Genomic DNA, 25,176 nt, shown 5'->3' with positions numbered 1-25,176 from the left:
GTAATCTAATTTGGCTGTGTGAAGCTGACAAGTGTCAGCATTATTGACCTGAGAATTGCACAATATATGAAATATTTTTTTACCTTCGATTCAGCAGTGGATTATGAGACGGAGATGAGAAAGCAGCGAGCTATCATCTGTCAGTTGCCATGGAAGCAAAGCTGTGTAAGTCACTTAAAACTTTCTTATGAATGTTTATACTGAGAGCTGTGGTGGCGAAGAACGAAAAGTTCTACATTCAGCACACCAGTGGCCACAAATTTCACTGGGAAATAATAATAATAATAATAATAATTATAATAATAGCTTTGGTACTTGATATATGGAAAAATAAAGGAAAATGTTCAGACTACAGAAATGCTGTTGAAAGCTGGAGCCTTGTAACACCTGCACTGATAAGTGAGACATGCAGGGAAACGACAAGTTGAGCCGTCCCTGAGATTCCTTGTTGTAAATACTTTGGAGTGAGGCATTCGGAATTTGCAGCTCCATTGTGTCATTATCTCAACTTTCCAAAGCGATGAAGTTTTAAAGTCTTTCCTAAAGGGAAACTATGAAAACTTAATGCGAGTGTAAAATAAAATCAAGCTACCAGGGTTCGTGTTTTAGACCTCTGCTTAAAAATTGTTCATAATACGTTTGTCTCTGCAAGCACAGGCTTTATCTGGATACTTTTAGAGTCATTGTGAATTTCTTTTTCTTCGCCACAAACACATACACTAATATTTTCAGGATGAATATAATCATTCTTTGCTAATGATGCCCATGTTGCTTTAAATCGATGTCAAATCAAAGTAGAATATGTAAAAAGAATCTATACAAATGTCAACTCTGATAAATAGAAAAAGAACAAAATTCAAGCAATTTTATTAGAAGGTTGAGACGAGGTTGCTAAAAATTTCACAACATTTTCACAACCTTTTACTTGTTAGCCACGCCCACCTTAAATGTCCAACCAATCACACATTACTTCCCAGAGCCCAATGAGAAGAAAGTTCTGCTCAACTTATGTGTTAAGAACAAGCCGCAAAATGTCCGCAACCATCTTTGTGAGAACAAAATGATGTCATTTCGTACACTTGATGCAGCACCAACAGTGGTAAGAAGAGGAATATATTACTTAAAAGGTCTTATTAATTGTATTAGTGCAGCAAAGACGCAAACTTCATATCGAAAAGAGCTCCCAATCACATCTAGTCTAGCTGACTATCCTGGTGTGAATGCATCCTTAGTGTACTAGGAAGCGTTTCAATTGGTTGCTGAATCCTTTACCAAAGGATAAAAGCTGGAGGCTTCAACAATGGCGGCTTTACGGAGATTTGCTTAACACAGCTTTGAGAAGGCATCCTGTTCTATAGCTCTCACGCTGCACTACACAAGGACACACAACGGGAGCTTTATGTGCGACAGGTAAAGTGAGGTCTGAATCGAGGTAAAAGGGTCTGAGTGGTGAGCAGAGAGCATTCTTGTATTTCATCCAACATTCGTGTAGGGAGCAGGGTTCACTGTTTCTCAGTACGATGGACCGGAGTCCTCTCAGCCGGTGGTCTTACACACTACTGTCCACTTAATATATGGTAATGTATACAGTGGAAAACTCTTAAGCAAGCAGGCAGACATCTGGAGTAAATATGGTCTTTGATTAGTTTTCTTTTTCTTCTGCGTAATGGTGAGTTTGCAGTTCTGAGTAAATGCAAACAGTTTAAAGTGGTTGAAATTGCGCGTGTCTTTTCCCTAAACTAGATCATAAACACCTTCCATTGTCATCAGAAAAAAACACTAGTTCTGCTCAGTGGTGTAGTGGTCCCTCAAGAAGTGGGTATACTCCCAACTGTTTGCCCTTAAAAAACATAAAACATCTTTATTATGTCTACAGACAGGTTAAAATTATTGGATCTGCTGGCTAAATGGACCAGTGTGGAATTGGTAACATTAGCTGAGATGCTAATTGATGTGCGTTCAGGGGGGTGTTTGTAACCGTAAAAGCATCACAGGGGGTTTAGAAGTGGGTATAATCAATGCAAACTGAAAAATCAGAGAGTATACTCCGTATACCTGCGTATACCCTGAACTATACTACTGGTTCTGCTGTGATAAAGTGCTGTTTAATGCTAACTCTGCTGTGTTTGTTACAGGAGATTACACGACAATAGCGTACAGTAGTTTATAATCCCTTCTCAATGAATACAGCATAAGAGCAGCATTCAGAAGGAGGAGGGATCATTGAAGGTCAATGCAGAATGAGCTTCCAGGCTAGTGTGTGGGTATATGTGTGTGTGTGTGTGTGTCATTTCAACACAATTATAAATAGCGAATCATTTAAAATAAACTGCAATGATTAAATGGTATTTATAAATATGAGGGAAAAACAACAACAAAAACAACTATGGTTAATAGATCATACAGAATTAGTTCTGCACATGTTAGAAAAATAAACTGAGCCACATAAAAGGCAAAAAGAGGAATCTAAAAAATTGTAAAATTTTGTTGGTCTGAGCCAGAGGTAATTCAAACTATGAGCCAATTGACTGGGTCATAGCTGGTTCACCAGTAAGGATGCTTATGTTATGTTATGTTATGTTGTGTTATGTTATGTTGTGTTGTGTTGTGTTGTGTTGTGTTGTGTTATGTTATGTTATCCTACTATGGACTGGCGAGCTGTCAAGGGTGTACCCCACCTTTCGCCCAAAGACTGCTGGGATAGGCTCCAGCTTTCCCGTGACCCCTCACTGGACTAAGCAGTTTGGGATCATGAATGAATGTTTTATTTTATTTTATTATATTTTATTTTATTGATATAATATAATTATATTAGAAATGTGTTATTATATTATTATTTATTTCATAATTTAATTTAATTTAATTTAATTTAATTTAATTTAATTTAATTTAATTTAATTTAATTTTTACTCTTCCATGCCTTTACAAGTTGGCAGCTCCAAAGCTAAAGAGTGCCAAAAGCTAAACAGTTTAGTTTGTAAAGGTAGTTGTGCCAAGTACTCCTCCTCTCTATGTTACCCAAACACACTGCGATATGCGCGTGCACACACACACATTCACGTGCACACACACACACACTTCAGCTCCCTGAGTCCTTATCTTCCATCTTGATATGAGGCACCAAATTGGCAGCATCTGCGAGAGAACAGTATCACCTTTGTAGAGTAAAATATGTGAAGAGTTTCTTTTCTTTTTTCACTCAAAGTGACACAAGTTCACTTTTTCATAGAATACCTTAGTTTCATGCTGCTTTGAGATGTCAATTCAGTTATTTGAAACATAAAAAAACAAGTAACAAAAACAAACAAAAACTCAAAACAAACAAACAAGAAAACAGGGTTGTTATTATGTGGAAAAATGTCCCTACAGATCAGGGCCACATTTGTAAGTTAAAGGATGATTTTTCAGGCAGTAAATTTAACTTTCAGGACACAAATTACACAAGTATTATTCAGCACTTGCAGTCATTACTTTTTTGTCATGTATCTTTAATAAAGTAAAAACCTCAAAATCTGGCCATATATTATATGAAGTGACCCTACGATGGCACTCTGAGAGCAGATGCCTGCACTAAAACCTCTATCATTTTGTTGCTTTTAACTTTGGCCCAGTTGGTCTTTGCAGAAATAATGTTCACATATTAGATTATGATTTGGTGTCCATTTAGAGCTACAATGACAGTGGGATCATTGCTAAGGATTTTCACATTAATGTGCCATCTTCATTTATTCTTCACCAGTAACACATATACACATCTTAACAAATCCCAGGTGACATAGTATCCCCTTTACAATTACTCCAGAAGTATGCAAATCGACCTTGTGGTTGCAGATTTCATTATGGGAACGCAGTTTGCACAGGGTTCAAAAAGTTAAATTGCACAGTAAGAACAAACATTTACAAAAACCAATTAAGTATTTCCATTCTTTATTATGACTGAATACACTGGACACTAAACCTTCATGGAAGCGTATAACAAGCCAACACAGCAGGGAAATGCTGCTTTCAGAAATATGCTGACTCTGCATGGTAACATTAGTAGGGTGTAAATCCTCTTGGAGGTTCTTTTTGTGCTGCCTCCAGGTTAATTAAAGTCGCTACGGTCTGATGTTTAAAGTTGTCATCTGCTAGGTTCAGATGGCACGAGGGCCTCTGTAAACAGCATGTTGTTTCGGCTCACCCCAAGCTGTGTTTAACCAGCTGTAGAAACTGCACTCTGACCAAAGTGTCGGAGGAACGATGGGCTAACTGAGGACATGGCCTCGTCATTTTCTTTGGCAGTTTGCAGCCACAATGTCTGGAATCCAAAGCAGAACATGAAGAGGTGTCATAAAGTCTCTGCTTAACTGTTACTTGAAAAAGGACATGTATGAGAAATGTTAAATTTAGTTCCACTTTGAAGCCAATGTGCTAAGTATCCAACATGTAACACATGGGAGAGGTAAAGAGAGAAGAACAGGGAGATGAAAAGAAGAAAACCTGCTTTTCCTCCATTTAATTAACTAAAAACCTGGAATCGTTTCATATGGCTCAGGCATAAAATGGTTTTGGTCTTTTAGGTTTTTAAGGGACTCAAAAAGTGAAGACGGAATAGAAAAAAGATGGCGAGTCAGAAAGAAAAACACTGATAGACATGAAAAAGAGTAAAGGAAAACCATAAATTTGTCAAAAATCCACTAAAGTGCAACTGAAGGACCAACATCTGCAACTTAATGAAACATATCTATGAAAACAACCTTCTCATCTCCATATCAGCTCCTCAAGCCATGAAAAAAATCCCTTCAGGTCCCTTTTCCTTCGCTTTCGCTGATGACTGCCAAGTCTTTACAGTCTGGCGGAGGCTTGGCATGTTTGTATTCATCACATGGAAGATACTCATGTAGCTTATCCAGTGTTTCTTGAAATGGAGGGCGGAGGGGTCTGAGTGATACCATCTGCTTTGGCTCTGCAGTGCGAGTTGTTCGCTACAGCTCAAATATCGGGCTTTCAGCCAGTCCTCTCACTGGCCAGTCCATTCATTGACTCAAGTGTGGCTGCATCCAACGGCGCCGGTTGACAGTCAGCGTTTAGAGAGGCCTGACTGGCCTGGCTGACCCCGATAGGAATGACTTGAATAACTTGAGTGCAAAAAGGCTCATTTAAATGCCAAATCTGTTTATTCATTCGATATTTTCATTCTGTTTATAGACCAAAAAGCTGCAACTTGAGCAATGTGTAAGAATTTCCTGCAATCGAGGCAGAAGATAAGTGGCCCTGAAGTAGAAAGAAATCCTTAAGTCAGATTTTTTTTTTTTTTTACTTTGTGTCTTAAAATGATGATCATAAAATTACCATGAAACCACATTTTAGTCATAAAGACTCAGTGATTCCAACCTCTACTTAGCTTTCTGTACAGTTTGGTGCATCTCCAAAATTTTCTTTCCAAACATGCCCTCATTGAGAGACTGTACGTCATTTCTGTTTAACTTCTAATGCATCATTTGCTCTCAGAGCCTTCACATATGTGTAATTTTAAGTGCTGCTAAGTGGCTGCAGTGAACGCTTATGTGAGATGGAAAAAAAAACCCATTGACCTTTCATTTCTTTGAATAAATAAAGGAAGAGAGGTTCTCAAGTATATCTTTAGGGCATATCTGTCGATGTGCCCTTTTGATATTCATTTGAGCTGAAAGATCTCCTTATTAGAACAACAAAATCAAAGAAATTAAAGACACATTATGTAACTTTCTGACCTTAAAACTCAATGTTCTGAGCTTGTTTGATAATATAGCAGCATCTATTGTGTGCATTTCTGGAGCCGTTGCTCAGCATCACTCCGAGGCTGAGTAAGTGCTCCACACAGCTATTTTTTTGTCAGGGATGCTATGTGACGCTGCAACAGAGTTTCGCTTTGCTAGAAAACACACTGGCTGTTTTGAACACACAACGTTGCTGATTCAGCAAAGAAATGCAAGAAAATTAAAAGACAGAAAGGGACAAAAGAGTCATTGCAAGATCGTCTTCGGAGAGAGCGAATAGGTCAGGCAAGGATGCAAGATGGGTGCTGAGTTAGCCGTCGATCAGGGGTGCTTGCTTGGAAAAAAATGGCAACAGTTCAGTAGTGTGTCTTAAAGATGATCTGAGAAGAACAAAAACAGCCTTCCATCTCTAAATGTGTTGGTTGCTAACTCAAGTCAAACTGTGCTCCAGGTTCACACTGGAGAGGAAATGACCCTGGTCCTTGACCCATGTGTCCTACAACAACTGAGGACACGCTGCAGCTGTTTGCAACATCCGTCAAGTCGTGACCAGGTCAAGCTCACTGGCCTGGTATGACAACCTAAAATTCCTCACAAATGCTTGGAGAACTGTGGCTAAAGCGAATGATGAACCTTTTCAAGAACATTTATTTAGCTGGGCATGGATGTGTGTCAAATATTTTGAAGCCAATATTCTGTTTAAATCTCCGCCTCTCATCTAGTGATTGCTGGGATAGGCTCCAACTTCTCCACCCCCCTTAACTGGACTAAGAAGTTAAGAACTTAAATGAACGAACAAATTAATATTCTGTTAAAATATAACTAAGAGTGACTATGGGTTGGTTGTGTTTATGCAGAGGGTATTGAATTTCGCTGAAGTCTGATACCCATAGATAGACAAAGTAAAGGAAATGGAGAAAAGACAGTTTATCTTTCGATAAGTACAAAGTCAAAGGGAGATTGAGATGTGTTAAAAGTAAATTAAATTAAAAAGAGTACAGCAAAAAATTTGAAAAACGTTAAAAGCAATTAAAAGTTGGGGTGTGTTTTTTTTTTTTTCCCCAACTTTTTAAAAGTTTCAATCAGGTATTGGATGAACAGTTTTGTTGTTTCTATTAAACCTCTTTGTCTCTCGTCTTAAATTAATCAAGTAATCAACAAACTGAGGGGTTTGGTGTGCAACAAACATATTAAAGACAACAGAAGAAGACAATAAAGTTTTAATCGTCTCTTGAAAACGGTCACCTCCGTGCTGTTATCGGATGTAAGAGTCCAGTCAGTGATGTCTGCTCCAGCTGCAACCTCAGATCTTTTTTTTACAGTCAACCAAATCAGCTTCCAGCTTATTTTATGCTCTATATTGTCAGCGTGTTTGTACTCAGAGACCATCTTGGTGGATGTCCCTAACGCCAACATGTCAATGAGAATCGGACACAATATGAAGTCATTTCCCAGCTGTCGGACTTACAGATGGAAAAAGTAATGAAAAATCAGAGCAACAAGGTTTTCCCCTTCTGACACAGTCACAGCAGAAATTAAGCAAAATCAGAACAAAGGGTTTTGGTTTGCCAACAAAGAGGAGCAAAGCTTCAGATGGCAAAAGATGAAGCATGGAGTAGGAACAGAACGTCTTCAGATCCTTTTGTTTTATTTTACAAATCAGATTGTTATGTGTATTCGCTTTCTAGCTTTTTAATCAGCCTTTGCGCACTTAACCGGGATGCATTGACAGTTCTTAAGATGTTCCACAACTTAACTGCAGTCCATGTTTACCTCGCCTCTCTTTATGGGATGTAATTACAGCAAACCTACGACATACCTCATTGAGTGCATGAAAGTGAAAACAAAGCAATTAGATAGAAAATAACAGTAATTCCTTTTTAAGTCAGGGTTTTGTTTGTGTTCATTTCCAAGCAAAAAGATTGAATCAAATTTCTGCAGCATTTGAGAAGAAGCAACATATCACCATCTCAGTTGTTAAGAAATCTATGGAATCTCCAGCAGATTTTCTCCACATTCACTTTGGATGAAATTCAAAGATCCCAATGAAATGGAAGACTCTTACAAAAGGATAACCACAGGTCCACTCTCCTAATTGGGTATTTGTTATAGACCAGCCTCACACAACCTACTTCTTTCTAAAAGATGCTTGAACGCATGCTGGGAATTTATCAAAAGGTGTCTAAATGACTCCAAGACCGTTCATCCATCCTACAGGCTTAGTCCGACTAAGGGTTGACTCCAAGACCATAACATGCTAATTCATCAATGTTATGAAACACGGATTAACTTCTCATGGTGTGTGTAGAAGAAATCAGGCACTGATGTACTCCTCATTCGTAGCATTCCTGCAGTCAAACATAGTGATCACAGAATCATTCTTCTTTTTTCCATGTAAAGTCCTGGTCATGATGTGGAAAACTATAGAGCCATCCAGACTGAGTGGCTTTGTTAGTGTTTGAGCTGGAGCAAAGGGTTACATTTTAACAAGGCAATAAACTCGAGTACATTTCCAGATAAATACAGTTGTGGCTCGAGGAAAACTCTGTTTCAGTCCACATTCTGGACATGAACCCAGTCAATCATCTCAGGAGAGACCTGAAAATGACTGTGGACTGACTCTCCCCATTAAACCTGAATGAAATTCATCAGTTCCACTGCGAGGAAGGAGAAACTTCCAAAGGAAAGGTGAAGCAGGCTTACAGGGTCATTTCCAGCAGGACTGAAGGCAGACGTTTCTTCCAAACGTACAGGGTCTGTAAATAGGATACTTCGGTCTAAAAAAACTTCTTTTTGGCATTTTTATTTTGGAAAAATGTTTTGTATGATGAAAAAAACTCAACTGATCCCAATTTCAGACGGTTCTTAAATATCAATCTGAAACACCAGAAAGAGAATTTAAAGGGGACAAACTGAGAGAGAGAGAGAGAGAGCGAAAGAAGTGAAACAGTTTTCTAGGAAGAATGTACTGGGATGTTTGAGTATACTACTAATTAAAAAATTCAGAAGAGAACTCAATCCACTATGTGAGAATGTGACATTCAGCGTGGCATTCAGATGCTCAGGGTAAGTTTTACTGCGTTATTTCCATCAAACATAGTGATGCTGCACGTAGTACAGTGTTGAAGTGGGAAGGTCAAAGATTTTTGCTGTTGATTACTAACATCACAAATAATCATATAATTCTTTTCAAATGAAGCTAATAATGCTTTAATGGTGTTTTTTTCTTATAACAACTAAGAAATTAAACTTAGCATTAGCATTCGTTAATTTTATCCCGGTTAAAATAGGGAAAATTTGATTCCCGATCGTCAGTAAAGCACAAGAGCTGATTGATTATACAAACAACAGTTTTTAATGTTGACTGGTGAAGACTGGAAACTGAGAATAAAGCATCATGGAAGTTGTATGTAGAAATGTATAAAGCCTACACATGACAGGAATTCTGATGACATTTCTTTGTGTTGTGAACAACCAGCAGCTGTTAAGCTCTGCGGCATGTCCTGTAAGACCTTGGACCAAAACAACACACTACTTGTGAGGAAACTATGCCTACAAAACACATCTTAGCCCACCAGTCGCCCAAGTATCCAGCTGTGAACAGTGGTTAGTATTCATGAATAGTATTGACAGAGTAATTTCCATCACTTTATCCTGTAGTGACAGCTTTGTCATAGTCAAGTAAATAAAACCAGAGGAAACAATCAACTTGGGGAAAAAAAAAAAAATGGGTATAACACGTCAGCTGGTCATGAATTTTTCAGAGATCTGAGTGGATTTTCAACTTTCTGCTTGCTAATTGTCAAACTGCAAACTAACATGGATTTAAAAACTGTAAAACAACTAATCTTATGTGTCTTTACAGGTACAATATAGTGTTGACTATTTAAACAAACCATTTCAGCTGAACTGAAGTTGACGCTGCTCGTGAGTGGAAACTTTTCCATCATTGTTTTAATAACAGTAAGACTTGCTGCATGTGCAAATATTAAGTCATGCAACTAAAAATTAGGCCGTTATTTACTGCAGCCAAGTGCACCTGCATCCAATTATTCAAACTTTACTTTCCTTTTCTGGAGACTAACAATAACCGCTCCTTTGTTGCTCTGCAGCTGGTCATTCTCACCGCGCAGCACTTTGGTGCAACTTTGACATCCCCTTGTCAAAGTCAAACCCATAGTCTAACGCAATAATGATGTAAATTTAAAACAATTGTTCAACCTAGATAGTTTATCATATAGTTTTGTCTGAAAGAGAAATGGAAATCCTACAACGTTGACTATTTTGAATCCATGCAACGTGATTTCTTCATCCCACCTTTACTCCTGAGACGCACTCAGTAGAAGGAACAGCTACATTACAATTGTTGAGGTAACTTAATCCAGAAGTAAACGTGACATCTCAGCGTTGGTTCAGCTGGTCTAAAGCTGTGTGTATTGTATGTGTGAGTTCTTGTATGGCTGTAAAGCTTTCCAGATTTAGAAGCTGGCCTCTTTCCTTGCTAACAGTTGCCCTATAATAGAGGATATTGCATGTAGCTGTTAGCTTCCATAAAACTCCTGTAGTACCTGCTGGCCTGCCGACAGACCCTTTGATCCTTTAGTATCAGACCTGGAGTTGATTTCTTCAAACAGGAGGTAAACTGACAGCATGATGATGTCTGTATTTTAAAATGCAGATAATCGGGATATCAGAGATCAAGTTACAAGCTTGGTGATTCATGACATGAAAATTAGATTGGTCAGTGTCAACTTTGCTCTGTTTGAGTCACCGTTAAGCAGTGATTTAGAAGATTGTGAGGGAATTTCTGCTGTAATCTGCTGCAAATTGTTCCACTAAATACTGTATCTTTCCGCTTCTCTGCCTTGTTCTGATCACGCACACAAATTGGTAACAAATGCTAAAAAGCTAAAGCACCTATTGGATAAGAAACTACTGAGAGTTCGCCATCTGGTTTTTCAGTCTGCGACAAGAGATTTTTAATTCAGATGACCAAAAGAGCACTAAGTAATCTTGAATCCAAGGCTTGTCAATAATTGTGGACAACCAGCAAGAATAAAGCACTTCCTCACAGTTATTCCGACTGAAATAAGATCCTACTGCAGTCTTTGTTCATGACTCTCCAGTGACACAGGTGCTAACATTTCTGCCAAAATTAGCAACATTCTAATTTAAACATCATATTGACGTCAAAGGAAAGCTGGTGTTGTCTGCAGGGAACAGAAATGCAGCAAACTATGGCTGTGTCTCAAGTTAGGTTGTGCATGCTGCAGAGTGCTGGTTTGTAGGCAACATCATTCTGTGGCATGCCAAGCACTCCCCCCAATTGGAAGACGCCTCTGAATCCACCTGAAAGACCCACACTCCATTTGACATCAAGCAAAGACAAATGGTGATGTATGCATTGCCCCCTTGTTTGTCACAGAATATCCTCAGGACAACATACTGGTGTATGAGAAGCATTCGAGTGTTGCTACCACAACATCACACATCATTGTCTTCTTGTCTTTGTTGCCAGGTTGGATCCACAATGACAAGGTATTCCAGTTCCTAGATCTTCAAAAAGGAAGGGATCCAGTATCAAATCCAGTTTGGAAAATTAGATTTGATACCAACTTAAGCAAAAAACCTTTTTCAAAATGTATTGCACTGCACAGGAACATGCTAGTGAATTGATATAACAGAAGATTAAAGCAGAAAACAAATTAAATGCAGCTTTAACAACTGTGTGTTGTTGAAAACTGCTTTGCCAGAAAAAAACTACGAGCATACAATATAACATCTCTCTGCTGAAAATAATGAACGATCCTGCTGGTCAGATCCTGTTATTCACCACAATGTTTAATTGCTTAAATCCATAGGATTTCATTTTCCCAAATGACCAAATTTTATTCACTTTTATATTTTAAGATGGGTTTTCGGTTACTTCAGAGCATTTCGACTTAAGCCAACAAGGTTAACAAAAGCATTAAGCTCATTATTTTATTGCAATGTCATGATAATGAAATAAACAACCGTGAGAATTGGATTTAAGCTGTTTTCTGAGCGAATTTGATTCTATTTTGATAATGTTTTCTGGTCTGAATTCCATTAACTTAATCACAGATATGCAAAGGAGCTGGTGAAACAGCCTGGAAATGTAATTGTCTGGTGGCCAAAAGGCGAGTGAACAACTGGTCTTTGTTTTAGTCTTTGTAGAAGGATAAAAATGTTGCTGTTTTTTAGAAGCTATTGAAAAGTCTTAAAAAGCTCATCTTATGGTTGCCAAACCTTTCTGCCCCACAGAGAAGTGGATGACTGGCACCTCCATCCCAGTCTTCTTAATACCGTTCTTTTAGGAATCAATAGTGTGGTAAAATACTGATATTTAGCAAAGAAAAACAGCACTTGTTGTATCTCCAAGTTTAATAGAAATAGCTTATCTGCAGTTTAATAATGGAGCTGAACGCCAAACTTCCTCATGAGCTTAAAAGCTTTTCAGAAAACTGATCTGTTTTCCTTACTGCTTTGTTCAAAAGGAGTTGCTGAAAGATTTCAGGTCCGAGTACCAGACTGTGACGTCTTGTGTTCCTGGAGGCTGTGAGTGATGACAGCATTGTTCAAGCAAAGCTTGAAAATGGGGTGGGAGCTGTCTGGCCTTGAAGATACATTCCAGTATCATTCCAAATGACCATATATCCAAATATATAACTTATAAGTCATGTATAAGTCTGTATAAGTCTATGTAAAGTTGGCCATAATATGGCATGTCCGCAGATCAAAACACTCCCCAACCTGCTCTACCATCTGAGTCTATAATTACATTTTAAAGTGGAGCTGTTGGAGAAACGTTAAGTTTAATGTTCATCTAATCAAGTTGCAGTTACTGAACTCATCAGCAGCACACAAGGCACATGGTTTAACAAGCTAGAGCACATTTGTTTAGCATGATCTCTCGAGATAATAGAGGAGGCCGCTGAGTTTGCTAATCCATTATGAGCAGTTTCCCTGAGGAGTTCTGTGGGCAGTGCTTCAGGACTTCAGGCTGCCAGTGAGTATTTAGAAAATTTTGTGAGACCAGTTCAATGTCTGAGATGTTGCCAAGGCTTAACATCGTTTTGTATTCAGTTTGATTTTTACAGACAAGATTTCCAGATGTTTCCGCTGTGAAAAAGGTATCCAGCATTGAGGATTAGAAGAGAACTAGTCCATTTTTTACAGATCATACGAGAATTATGTTATTACCGTCAGTACTTACTTCAACAGCTTGAGCTGAAAATGAGCCCAATCTGAGACTGTGGTTCTCCCCACACATAAACACCATATGAGGAGGCTTGGACACCTGGTAAGGACACCTTTTTGGCACTTTCTTTTAAAGATTCAGCAGATTAGTGAGAGCCGTGGGGCAGCCATTGTCTCATAAGAGGGGTGCTATCTCATAGCTGACCAGGAAACACTTCAGGTTTCCAAAGGAAAAGCTAAATGAAGACACAGTTTGACCATCGCTACTCCCCCTTCTTGTTACAGCATCCCTAGAATACACAAAATGATTGAGAGAAAAATGTTTCACTTCCCACCAGAAGAAAATAGTAAAAGTGGAACCACCTGTGAAAGGCTGCGCACCACTCTGTAATGACACAGCTCCAGTTTTATTGCCTAACATTAGGTAACGTGAAAGCAATGTACAAAGTTTTGTGATTCCAGTAATTCTGAAGTGATGAGGCTCATTACTGACACATTTAAACTTTAAATCTGGTTCTAAATGGGAAACAACTAGAAAAAGTCCAAAGTCTTGACAGCATTTATGGTGTGTTTGATAAAACTGAACAGCATTAATGCCACTGGCAGGTGGAGCGAATTAAACGCATCGTCTTACTACAAGGCTGTGGTCTGCTTGGAAAGATCCACTGACAAGGATGTTACGTTGACATACATCACACATGTGCTGCCCAAACACACACCACTTGGCAATCACAGCAGTGTCCCCAGCCAGACAAATAACCCCTCTAAGCTGGTTGCCATCTCCCAAGAAAACAAAAGAGAACAAAGGAAAAAATGCAATGACCTGACAGCAGACTGACAAAAGACCCTCTTAGGTCAGTAAATAAGGAAGTGGTTTGGATTCAGCTAAAAAAGTTTATGATAAACAAAATGTGCAAACTTTGCAGTTGGTTGGTGAAAGCCAACATGGCAAACATGAATTATTTGTTTATTTACCTGAAAACATCCATAAAAAAATGTAGTTATTTTTTACTGTATTTCAGAAACTGACAATATTGACGAAATATTTTGTAAACCCTTTATGGAAAACAACATTGGGATAGTCTGTTTTAAAATATTCCCCAGCCCTACTTCCAATATAATTTTCCTTGCAAACTATTTACAAAAATAAAAGGAATTCAACAACTACATTAGATGACAAATATAACAATGCACAATATTACACATCACACGACTATATGACGAGTTTTGTCTATTAAAAGTTTATCCTGTTAATTCCAACAAGTGATTAAATCAATACCAGCAATTCTCAATTAAGATTACCACACATGCACCACTTGAATATTGTAAAAGAAAATGAGATCTACCATAACAATGACTTATATCTCTTCATTTTCACCATTTCTGCCTTTAGAAGTTATGTGGAGCAGAAGTGAGTAGCTTAGACTGAAAGAAAAGAAAAGACAGATGTTTGGAGATGTTTACTTGCCAGCAGTGGTGAAACAATAAGGCAAATCAAAACCAAACTGTTAATTAGATTTATGTTGTGATTTCAGGGAATGAGACGCCTGTGAGACCACAAATGACCCAGCTGCAGACCAGCTGACAGCACACGCAAGCTGCACCGCTAGTCTCACCTCCCTGTTTGAAATAATGACTATGTCCTTCAGTTATCCTTTCAGCAGCAAAATCAACATCCCACAATGTCAAATTCCAGCCTCTCATGATTCATTTTGCTATAATACCTCTGCTGTTACAGTGAAATCCATCACAAAGATTTTCAGCAACTCTTTTATTTTCACATAGGAGACATGCAGGTGGTCCACTCACTCAGTAAGCATGTTCCAGCGATGGATAAACTTGGTGCTTTCCTTTACGACTGTTTTGTACGCCAACTTTCCACAAGTCATCAATCAGCCAGACAGGCAACAAAACCACGAGGGTTGAGAACCCCAGTTAAACTGTGACCACGCTCTCATTAACAGTTGTCCAGTATGAGCACAGATAAAGTAGGCTGACCATTTGGAAACCACAACTCACAGCTTCATCCTCCTGTAAAGATAGGGAAAGACAGTAACCTACCAGTGTAAGCCTGTCAGGGAGCAAAATAAAGCTAATATGGAACATTATTTGAATCATAATCATATTTTATGGATGGTCAGATCCCCATCTTATACATGATTTCCATGTTGAGACTTTCAAATATGGATTCAGAGACAATTTGTGACCATATTTGTCTTTTTAAGTCTTTGAGCATCAACATAGATAAATGTACTATCTATAATTGGTCATGTTGTTCCAGCACTACATTTCCATTTCCTTTCTGTCTTCTGATTTTGATCTTATTTTCAGTTTTACATAAAATCTCTTAAGTTTGCTGCTGTTATTCATTTCTGTTCCAACCAGCTGATCAGACAGAGCACAGACAATAAGTAAGACAGCTGTTTGGTGAGCTCAAGAAGTAATAAAAAAAGAAAAAGAGGCTACTTTGTGTATGCCCAAAACTGCTTTGTGGAATGTACATGCAATCCACATTAATGGCACCTAAACTGGTATTTTTTTACATCTAGTAAGCTTTGCTTTGAATGCGACCTGTGGACAATCTTCATAACATTTGTTTATCATTAGCGAAGCAAGACTTCAGAGTTCAAGCAGAGTGCTAGCTTCATTCGAGTTGTAATTAAACTTTCTTATCTTCAACGCCAACGTCCTGATTTCAGAGGCCGCAGACTGATCAAACAAGCAGAGATCAGAGTGCTAAGCAGAGTAAAGGTAATATACGAGGGGGGGGGGGAAGTCATCATAAATCTGTCCTCTCTGACAGCAGCTCTGTTATTAGATGAGCCCCTCTGAAGCACAGACACCCAAGCAGAAACACGCTTTATTCATAAATTCATACAAGCCAATGCACAAGCACTGCAGGGATGCAGAAATCAACAGTTTTTACATAACATATTTTTAAACCCACACACTGCTGCTCTGCACTCTATGATCCTCACTGTATGACAGAACATGTCCTCTCCGTCTGTGGTCTCCACAAACAGACACCTGCTTGTTTCTGCCCTATCTTTCCACCCTGACAGACAGTTTCCAGACAGTTAGATATTCCATGTTTTCACCCATCGGGATTCTGTGGACGAAAAGCCAGGAAGCTGGCCGCTCCCAGAAAAATAAACACTGCAATTCAAACCGCTTTACATTACAGTAAATCAAAGTTTGGATGCACTTTTCAGCCCTGCTGATGGCAACATACAGTATGAGCACAGTATTTCCTACAGGAATACTCCCATGTTGTATCATGTGTCATATTTTATTCAGCACAATAAAATCATTGTACATAAGGCACACTGTGGCTCAGTAACAACCATGCCCTGTGCACCTCAAACCATGTTTGCGTACTTAAATGTCCCAACTCTCCGTTACTAAGAGGACTTTTCTTAAGATTCACATCTATTACTCTCTCCAGTCTTCTGCCATTTGTCACAATTTTTCCCCAGATGTGTTGCTCCAGCTGATCTGTGACCAGCTCTCCTCGCTGGATCACTCTTCTCGACCTTACATCCACCGAGCTGACGTACAAGCGGGCTTGACCTTTTAAACGATCACTTATTACCGAAGAATGTCGGGACACAGCTCAACTAAACGATTAGCATGGCAAACATTTGTCCAGCAGAATGTGTGGATGAATAATTCATGATGTGGTGAGGATGAAAGTAAAAAGAAAAAAGTGCTGAGTTTAGTTCTGCTTAAATAGCACAACTTTGTGGAGTTAGCCGTTTTGCAGGCATAGTTCATGAACCACAAAATTGGATGGATTTAAATGCTGACCTGATGAAGGCAGGGGCAAAATGTCAGGAGGTCAAAAGCACAGTGTTTTGTTTCTTCTTTTCTTTATTGAGGTGAGGAGTGAATATGTGCACCAAATTCTAGGCTTTGAAACCACATAACAACATAATGGCAAGCAGAGGAAACTGTAAAAGGACCACTGAGCCATCTGGGAACAGGGAATATCTGGGCCAGATTTTATGTTAATCCATCAAATGAAATCTCCGACCTGCTGCTGGTGCAAGAAAGAAAAGGTCTGGAATTTATAAAAGCCACCAAGCTCTGACATTTTAATAGCAAGCTGAATAAGAAAAGGGAATTTAAATTCATTAAAATGAATGCTAGTTAAAATCATCAAATATGTATTCTGAAATGGTCAAACTAGTATCATTTAAAGATGGTGCAAATGAACATCAAGTAAAGGAGTGAGAGTGCTTTTTTTTTTTTTTGATCTTTCATCCAACTTTTACATGGAGTGCAGGGAAACAAAGTCATCCAACAAAGTGCTCAAAGCAGCAGGATGAGGATGCAGACCCTTTGATGGCCAGAGCTTTGATTTGAATGAGTGGGGATGGATGCTCAGATAAGAGTTAATGAGAGGTTTGGCAAATACAGGCTAGCTTTAGAGGTTGGACTTTTATAATGTACCAACAATTCAAGTCTGCTTTTCCTGAAAAAAACAAACCCCACAAAACTAAAAAGCTTTTATAAAATTTCTATTATATTTATAAAGTTCTGGCAGATTCTTCCTCTGATCCCTTTACGATCGAGGTTTTAGTGAAAAAGGACAAGCAATACATCAAAAAAAAAGAAAGAAAGCAGGTCAAAGTGACATGAGGCGTCACACCTTTACTCTCCCACACGAACCCTTCCAAAACTTAAAACATCCTGTGTTTGTCCTCTGGTTTACTGCTTTGAAGAGAGCCATCCATCTCCAACTACAGCATCTGTCACACTGGGTTCATGACTGAAAATAATTGCTTGTTTTTGTCCAGGACAGGTTTAGTTATTCCTGTTTACCCACCCGGATAAGAGACATGTTATTGCTTTAAGTTTGGCTCTCGATTATTTACAGATATGGCCCCTGAGGCCCAGAAACTGTCAAACTCTCCCAGTTCTCCTCATCAAACTGGAATCCAAATTCACAAATTTCTGCTTCCGTGGCATCTCATCCGTCTCATCAGAGCAAAGACCAAACCAAAGCAGCACAGCAAAGCCATTTAAAGGTGGGAAACCAGTTATAATCCACATGTAACTGCTGTCATTCTGGATTACACTTTGCCAGATAAAAGTAAACAGGAATAACCTGGGATGCAGAAACTCAAACACAAACAAAACAGCACATCTTGAATCAGTTGGAGCTTGCACACATACATCAAAGTGTTATGAGCCAGAAGAAATGCTTGACTCAGGGTTTTAAAAGAACAAAGGCATGAAATGGGAAATATCAAGGATCATTTTAATCTAATTGTCTCTGAAAGGAAATCTTTACAGCAGATTCAAATAGAAAAAAAAACAAAAAACATTGGAACTGCATATTAAAGAAAGGCTGTTCAAGCCTGCAGCTGATCTGCTTCAAGTGAAGCCAATGACACACAGTCAGCAGCAGAATTTATTATGAGCTGAAACTGCTTGAGATGTCTGCTTCAGTAGTAAAATAAAGTCAGTGCATGACTGTTTTTTTATGGTTTTATATGCAATACTTGTTAAATATCCCAGACTTAAACATTAATAATAACATTGCCTCTTAAAGTGGCAGATACATTGTTGTTCGTGCTCTCTACTGATAAATTTACCATGAAAAAAAAAACACTAAATCTGGCCAAAGAAACATCCATTCAACATTTGTTTGTAGCCATGGTGATATCTGTGAAAGCTTTGCTTCTCAGAGTTCACTGATGTGATACTTTCCCTTCAAGTACCTGCTTAGTATCAAGTGTAACAAGTCTGTGTATAAACTGGATGCATGTAGGCTCAGTGGTGCATTATGTCATGTTGTGAGGATGGAAACAAACCTACAGGAAAATTTCACAGACTTTAAAAGTCTCCAGTGTTCATGAAATCATAGTTGGAAACAACTAAGGATTTTACTTAGCGAGAGTTGGAATCACACTTTTAATCAAAAGCTGACTTTAAGCAGGCCTGCAGTCCACATAACCAGCATCAAACTGGTGCCAGATTAGGATCCCTGATAAAAATTAATTACTTTTATCAGAAATCCATAGTTTGGCTTATCTATCTATCACGCAACATGACTCCAGGTAATGTGATGTTGTAAAATACTGAATAAAATTGGTGGAACCCCCCTTTAACTATTTAAACTTGAGGTCACCCAATTGGGGTATGTTGAGAAAAGTTGATACTAAACTGTACAAAAGTGGCCATCTTGGAAATCTCACCTGAAATATACCAAAAACTCTGAAAGAATTCAAAGTGACCTTGTGGTTATAAAGATGCACTCAGTTTATTATGGGTACGCAAGGTTCGAGCAGAGGCCTCAGAAACAAGCAGAGGCCTCAAAGGGTTAATGGTTCCATCCCATAGTGGTTTTTGTTTGGAAAAACTGGGATTTGAATGTTTTGCTTTTTGCTTTTGCTCTTGGATTCATTTCGTTTGCATGAATCTGATGTTTATCTACTGAATGATCCAAGGCTGAAAATGCTCTGATTCCACACAAGAGGGTCATATACAAATCAGTAACACTTAACTTCATGATAACAAAAACACTGTTTTTATTCTGATAATCATCAATGTCATGTTTGTGAAATCTCCACAATCACATTCCTTCAAACATAGATCATTTTGCCCCCTTATTTAGTTCATGCAACCCATCTGTGTCAATGTTGTTTTGGATAATAATGAGCCTAAATTGTTAATAATGACCATTTGCACGCAGATGATCGCAGGTTCAGAAGTGTGTTGTGAGTGCAGGTGTGTTGGAAAATGAAAGACTTGCACATGTACATCTGTACAGTATGTGGTGCTGCACTACATGCGTGTTTGTGAAAACGATCCTCATTAGTTGGATTTTAACGCAGCTACTTCCCCAGGGGAATGCTTTTATGACTTTCTGTATGAAGTGCATAGCTGCAGCACAGCTTATGTCTAAACCCTTTAGAGCTTGTGCCAAAGTCATTTTTGGTTTCTTTCTTTTGCTTTTTTGTTGGTTTGTCTTGTGTACTTTTGAACATCTTGTTGACACAAAATGTAATTAATTCAAACATGTGAAGGGACATAAATATCTTTGATCTATTAACTTTGACACAAAGCAAGTGCCAGATGAGTAGATTAACTCCTCTGGTTGTCTGTTTGTAGCTTATTTCAAGGCTGACTCTCAACATGTCCAGTTTACGGAGATTTTAAAGACCCGCTGCGCATCATGCTAACAACAGCTCTTTGGGAATTACATTGGCTACGATTACATGGCGTATTTTATTCAGAATTAATTATTCAAACTGAAATAATTCCAAATTACAGTATTCCGCTTTGGGTAGGCCTGGAAATAGTAATACCAAATTTAGGTTTACATGCTAAATACCGTACACATTTATTCACCTTTACTTATTCAGCTTTAGAGGGCGGAGACGAGTTCACTTTCGACTTCTTGTCTTTGTAGATAAAACAAGGAAAACCACATCATAAAAACCATTTTCACTTTGATTTTCATCAAAGCACCAGGTCAACACGAGCCTACTAAATTACTTTTTTCAGCAGCTGAGGAGGAGAAGGTAGGTAAAGTACAGGAGATGAGAGGCTGAAGACCACATGGAATATGTGCATCATCGGAAGGGGACAAGGCGACGAGCATACGCAGAACAACCGGACTTAACTCAGAGTGGAAATAGCATTTACATTCTGGACCAATTAATCATTTCAGATTTATAATGAGAATAAACCAGCCATTTACTTTGGAACCAAGTTTATTCCCAATTATTATTTCCAATTGGAATCAGGAGTTTACATGTTCATTTTTATTCAATTTAAAGCAGATTTCACTTTATCCAGAATTAAAGAGACATTTAAACTCTTGTAAACGTTGCCATTGTTGGTGAAAACCTGTAGCACACTAAAGGCAGCAAGAAAGTGCCAATAAGAACACTATCATGTGGTTATGTTAGACAAGACTGGTTGCGTTAGGCTTCTTTTGATGCTTGACATACTTCATACATTGTATGTCAGTGTTAAATGCATAAAGAAAGAATCAAACAAAATAAACACAAACCAAAAATAACACAATCAGGTATAAGAACTGAATTAAAAATGAATAAGAAAAACTGTTGATTTCCAAAGAAATTTTAATTTATTGGAAACAAAATATAAAGAAATTATGTACCTTCATTTACTAATTCATTTAGTTAGATTGCATGATGTTTTAACCTCTTAAGTAGTCATTCATTCAGATAACATGTTCATCACAATCCTACATGTTTAACTATCACCAAAAATATCAGCAGAGAGTTAAACTTTTTAGTCAGACTCAAAATCTGAGAGCTTAAATGTTCTAGTAATGGAGTTGTTTTGGTCCTCCTGCCACCTGAAAACATCAGGACACACTAGTACCAGACAAAGCTGCGCTTTTTGACACAAGGGAAAGGACTCTATCGGGTCCACTTCCAAAGTCATGCAAAAAAAAAAATTGTTGCTGTGGCGACAGCTCTGTTTAAGAATATTTACAGCATGCAGCCTGGAAATATTTGTCCCTGGTGCTCTCTCTGGCAAGTCATCCAGCATACGCAAGCACAAACACACAATTCCTTTTTTCCCCCCTTTCTTGAAAAAGTGAATCATGGCAGAGGATTATAAAATGGCAAACACACAAACAGTCCAACGATGGAGCCTCAGCCAACATCTGCAGGATCTGCAGGAGAGGAAATCGGACCATCACATCACTGAAGCACCACCACAGCGATATGTGTGGGGAAGAAAAGTTTTACCTTTCAAAATCTTTTGGAGGCAAACCTCATTCCTCCAAGATCATATTCCTCTCATCTCACAATGACAGAAAGCACTTTCATTCAGAGTGGTTCCACTTTTTCAATCCAGTAGCCCAAGTGGTGTGTAACTCTAAATATCATATGGACAGTTAATCCTTGTGGGGCCACATTAGCAAATGAGACCCTGTAATCATCTGATTTAGTCAGAACAATGCTGCTTTTGTGGTACGGGGGGTCTAAATAGTGCTCCCAGGTCAAGATACCCACACACAAAACTGCAAATGCCAACTGGATTCCAGTTCATTGACGACAGCAGTGACAGCTTATTGGCCTGACAGTCTGGGTGGAAAACTAATAAACTACAGCTCGCAGACTAAAGTCAGTTATCTCTCATAAGCACCTTGAAATACTCTTCCCCACTGTAATCATTCGGTGCTTCTGACTGCACAGTTTCTGTCCGCATGAACAATGTGTGGTTTCACCTGCTTTTAATTCCCGTGGAAAGGAAAAAGTTCACTTCTTTCACAGCTAATTGGGAACATCTTGAAGAGTCCCGATTGATCCATTACACACAGAAGGAAAAGAACACAGCTTTAAGCTGTGAAAACAGTCTGCAGATGTAGCAGGGGATTACACACAGAGCCCAGAAAATAACCAAGAGAGGACAACAGTCATGCACTTGAGTGCCATCGTGCCATTCAGTAAAACACAACTGTGATTTGCACCCTCTCTGGAGATCAGCGTCTTTTACAATCCATATAACTTTGTCACCATTTTAATTAAAAGTGTTTATGTGTAATAATTCTGCCTCCAGTTCCATCCAGTATCCTCTGGGATGTGCTGATCTTGTTAAAAAGTGGCTTAACTGTAAGCAAACCCTTAAAACACAAGCTCCAATCTCTCTTTTTTTGCTATGTGAGCACTTCACCCACACAAGTGATAATATGAGAGTCAATATAATTTTGCATTACCAAAGTGCTACATTTTATTTACTGTAACAACTTCATAGAACTTAGTGCTGACTGATCACAGACTTTGGCATGCTTTTCCTAAATTGTTAGATTATATAAATAAGCATGCTGCAACATTTTAATGGTCTCCTAAACAGAGCGAGCTAGTATTATAAACAACTTTATGCTGTGATGCAGCGCTGGTTTCATTCCAGTCTGAAGTATTTTCATCATTCTTATTGAGGAGATAAAAACTCCAAAGCCTGCAGAAAGTTCAGCAACAGGAGAAAAAAGAAACGTAGCGAGCAGTCAGCAGGCAGAGTGCACATACCTTCCTGCAGCTGATAGGCAGAGGAGTGATGCCAGCAGGACCTGAGGACGAGGAGAGATAATCCAAAGAGCCAGGGAGGACCGCTGCACAAAAGCACAACTGAAAAGTGAGACACTGACTGAAAGTGAACTTGCATCAACTTATTTAGAGAAAACATTGCGGGTTTCATTTACCATGAAGTCATTTTCACTGATGGTGTGCTTAGATCCACTCTAAAGTTTCCCTGTTCATATGTGGTAGTGACAGAGTGAGAGAGATGGAGCCCACTCTGCCTCTGTCTCGCTCACTTCAAACTAAAACCCCTCACTCTCCTCCTCCTCCTCCTCCTCCTTGTCCTAGTCCTCCTCCTCTCTCTGGCTCTCCCTCTCTTTCTGGTTTCCAGTCAAACAAAGGCAGCTTCAGTGTGCCGGGGCTAGGGGGGTGGGGAGGGGCGGTGTGTGTGTGTGTGGGGGGGGGGGCTTTGCAAAACTGAAATCTGACTCCCTGCGTCCTTCCACGGACCACTGCTTTCTAATGCAGCCCCCCCCCCCCCCCCTTTCTCTCTCTCTCTCTCTCCCTCAGACATCACAACTTCAGAAACAAATTAACACGGTCCAGTCAAGTCCTCCTCCTCCGGTGCTCCAACTCCTCTCCACTGGTGTGGCTTCATTCACTTCCCCGGTGCTTAAAAAACTTTTGTGTGGCCTTGACACGCTGAGGGAAAAGGACCCAGGACCCACAGCATTCAAAGCATTCCTTAAAGTCCAGCGAAGAGGAACTCAGATATGGCTACCTATTAACTCTTGTACTAAACTCTCCTGGGAGGCAGAGTTTAATGTAACTCCTCGTATATATTTACCAAATAATGTGTCTGATTTTCTGTATGTCAGAAATGATTATGAAGCACATATTTTTCAAAGACATGCAGACATTATGTTTTTATAAATACTATAAATCCCCTTTAAAATCCCGTCTAATCTAAGAAATGCAGTCTAGAACAAATTAAACATCATTTTGGTGAACTACAAGCATCCACTTCCAACTATTCTCTAACCAGAAAAACCTTTCCAAGTAATCTGAAAAGGAAGAAGAAAATTTCAGGTCTCAGGTTCTGGTCCCACTCCTGACACATTGTTGCTTTGCTAGACTTAAAGGAGCAAAAAGCAAAATGGTTTACCACAAGGCTTGATGTTAAGCACTGCCTGTGGACCAAAACAAAGTCCATCATGAGCCGCACCTCCTTCCACCTCTAAAGGCGGGTTTGTGCTCACACAGCATCTGTGTAAAGTCAGGCTAGCATAGCTAATGCAGATGGAATGTGCGTTAGCTATACTTGAGCATAGGGCCTGCAGATGGCAGCAATGATGGTATCGACTGTTAAACTGCTAAGGGTTGTGTTGTTTTGATGGTTCGCTTCAGTTTTTTCAAGTATTTCCTGCTTTAGAACAACAGTGGTTTCATGCTAATAGCTTTCATTCAGTCAAATAGATATATTTATATGTATAAACGCATTCAGCGACTAGACCAAAACCATTAAACTCTGACCAATCACAAGAGAGTATACGGTACCTGAGCTTGCGTAGCCTCAATGCATGTCAGGCCAGAAGAGATGTGTATTGACCTATGCAGAGTCTACGGAAGTTACCGTTAACCAACCTACTGCAGATGCCAGGTTGATAAAGATAAAGGACGGTGAACCGGCCTTTATCCCGACTTTCCCCCATCTGCAAATGAACTGCAAAGTCCACTGAGCAAAACACTCTCACCGTTTTGTGTAACATGTCAGTGTAACTTATAACATGCATATTGCTAGTTAGAGTGAAAGAAGAGTGAGCTCCAAGTCAAACTGTTGCCCCTTTGGCTCTTGCAGTGCTCTCCACTTTGGAACTATTGTCTCTTTAGAGTTTCTTTAGTTTCAAAGGGGGAGTGCTTAAAAACTGAAGGACAGCTTTTTTTTTTTTTTTAACAGTGACCAGAACGCACATAAATTTATCATGCATTCTAGTTGTCCTCAGAACTCAGATTTCTGACAAAATTTTGCCAAAAATGACAAAGGAATCTTGAAATTTTGAGCTGGAAGCTCATTAGATTCTGCAGACGTCGAGCTTCCAGATTTAAAGATCACTCTGCCCAGTACCAGATGGCTGCCCTCCCTGAGCCAGGTTCTGCCAGAGGTTTTCTTCCTGTTAAAAGGGAGTTTTTTCCTTCCCACAATCGCC

The 25,176-nt window shown here is 39.0% G+C and overlaps 1 protein-coding gene across 2 annotated transcripts in view; it reads right to left on the bottom strand.

The window, feature by feature from the left end:
- Positions 1–23,287, bottom strand: part of LOC306770735 (collagen alpha-1(XV) chain-like) — a 64,701-nt gene extending 41,414 nt beyond the window's left edge. For both annotated transcript variants that reach the window (XM_079259636.1, XM_079259637.1), the window contains exons 1-2: positions 23,152–23,287; positions 22,979–23,061 (exon numbers count right to left, since the gene is read on the bottom strand). In XM_079259636.1, coding sequence (XP_079115762.1) covers positions 22,979–23,061; positions 23,152–23,162 — 94 coding nt within the window. In that variant the 5' untranslated portion in view covers positions 23,163–23,287. The remainder of the gene's footprint in view (positions 1–22,978; positions 23,062–23,151) is intronic.
- Between the last annotated feature and the right edge of the window lie 1,889 nt (positions 23,288–25,176).

Source organism: Telmatherina bonti, assembly GCF_933228915.1.
Source record: "Telmatherina bonti genome assembly, chromosome: 20".
NCBI classification, from domain to species: Eukaryota; Metazoa; Chordata; class Actinopteri; order Atheriniformes; family Telmatherinidae; genus Telmatherina; species Telmatherina bonti.
This window is presented reverse-complemented; position numbering and strand designations above follow the sequence as displayed.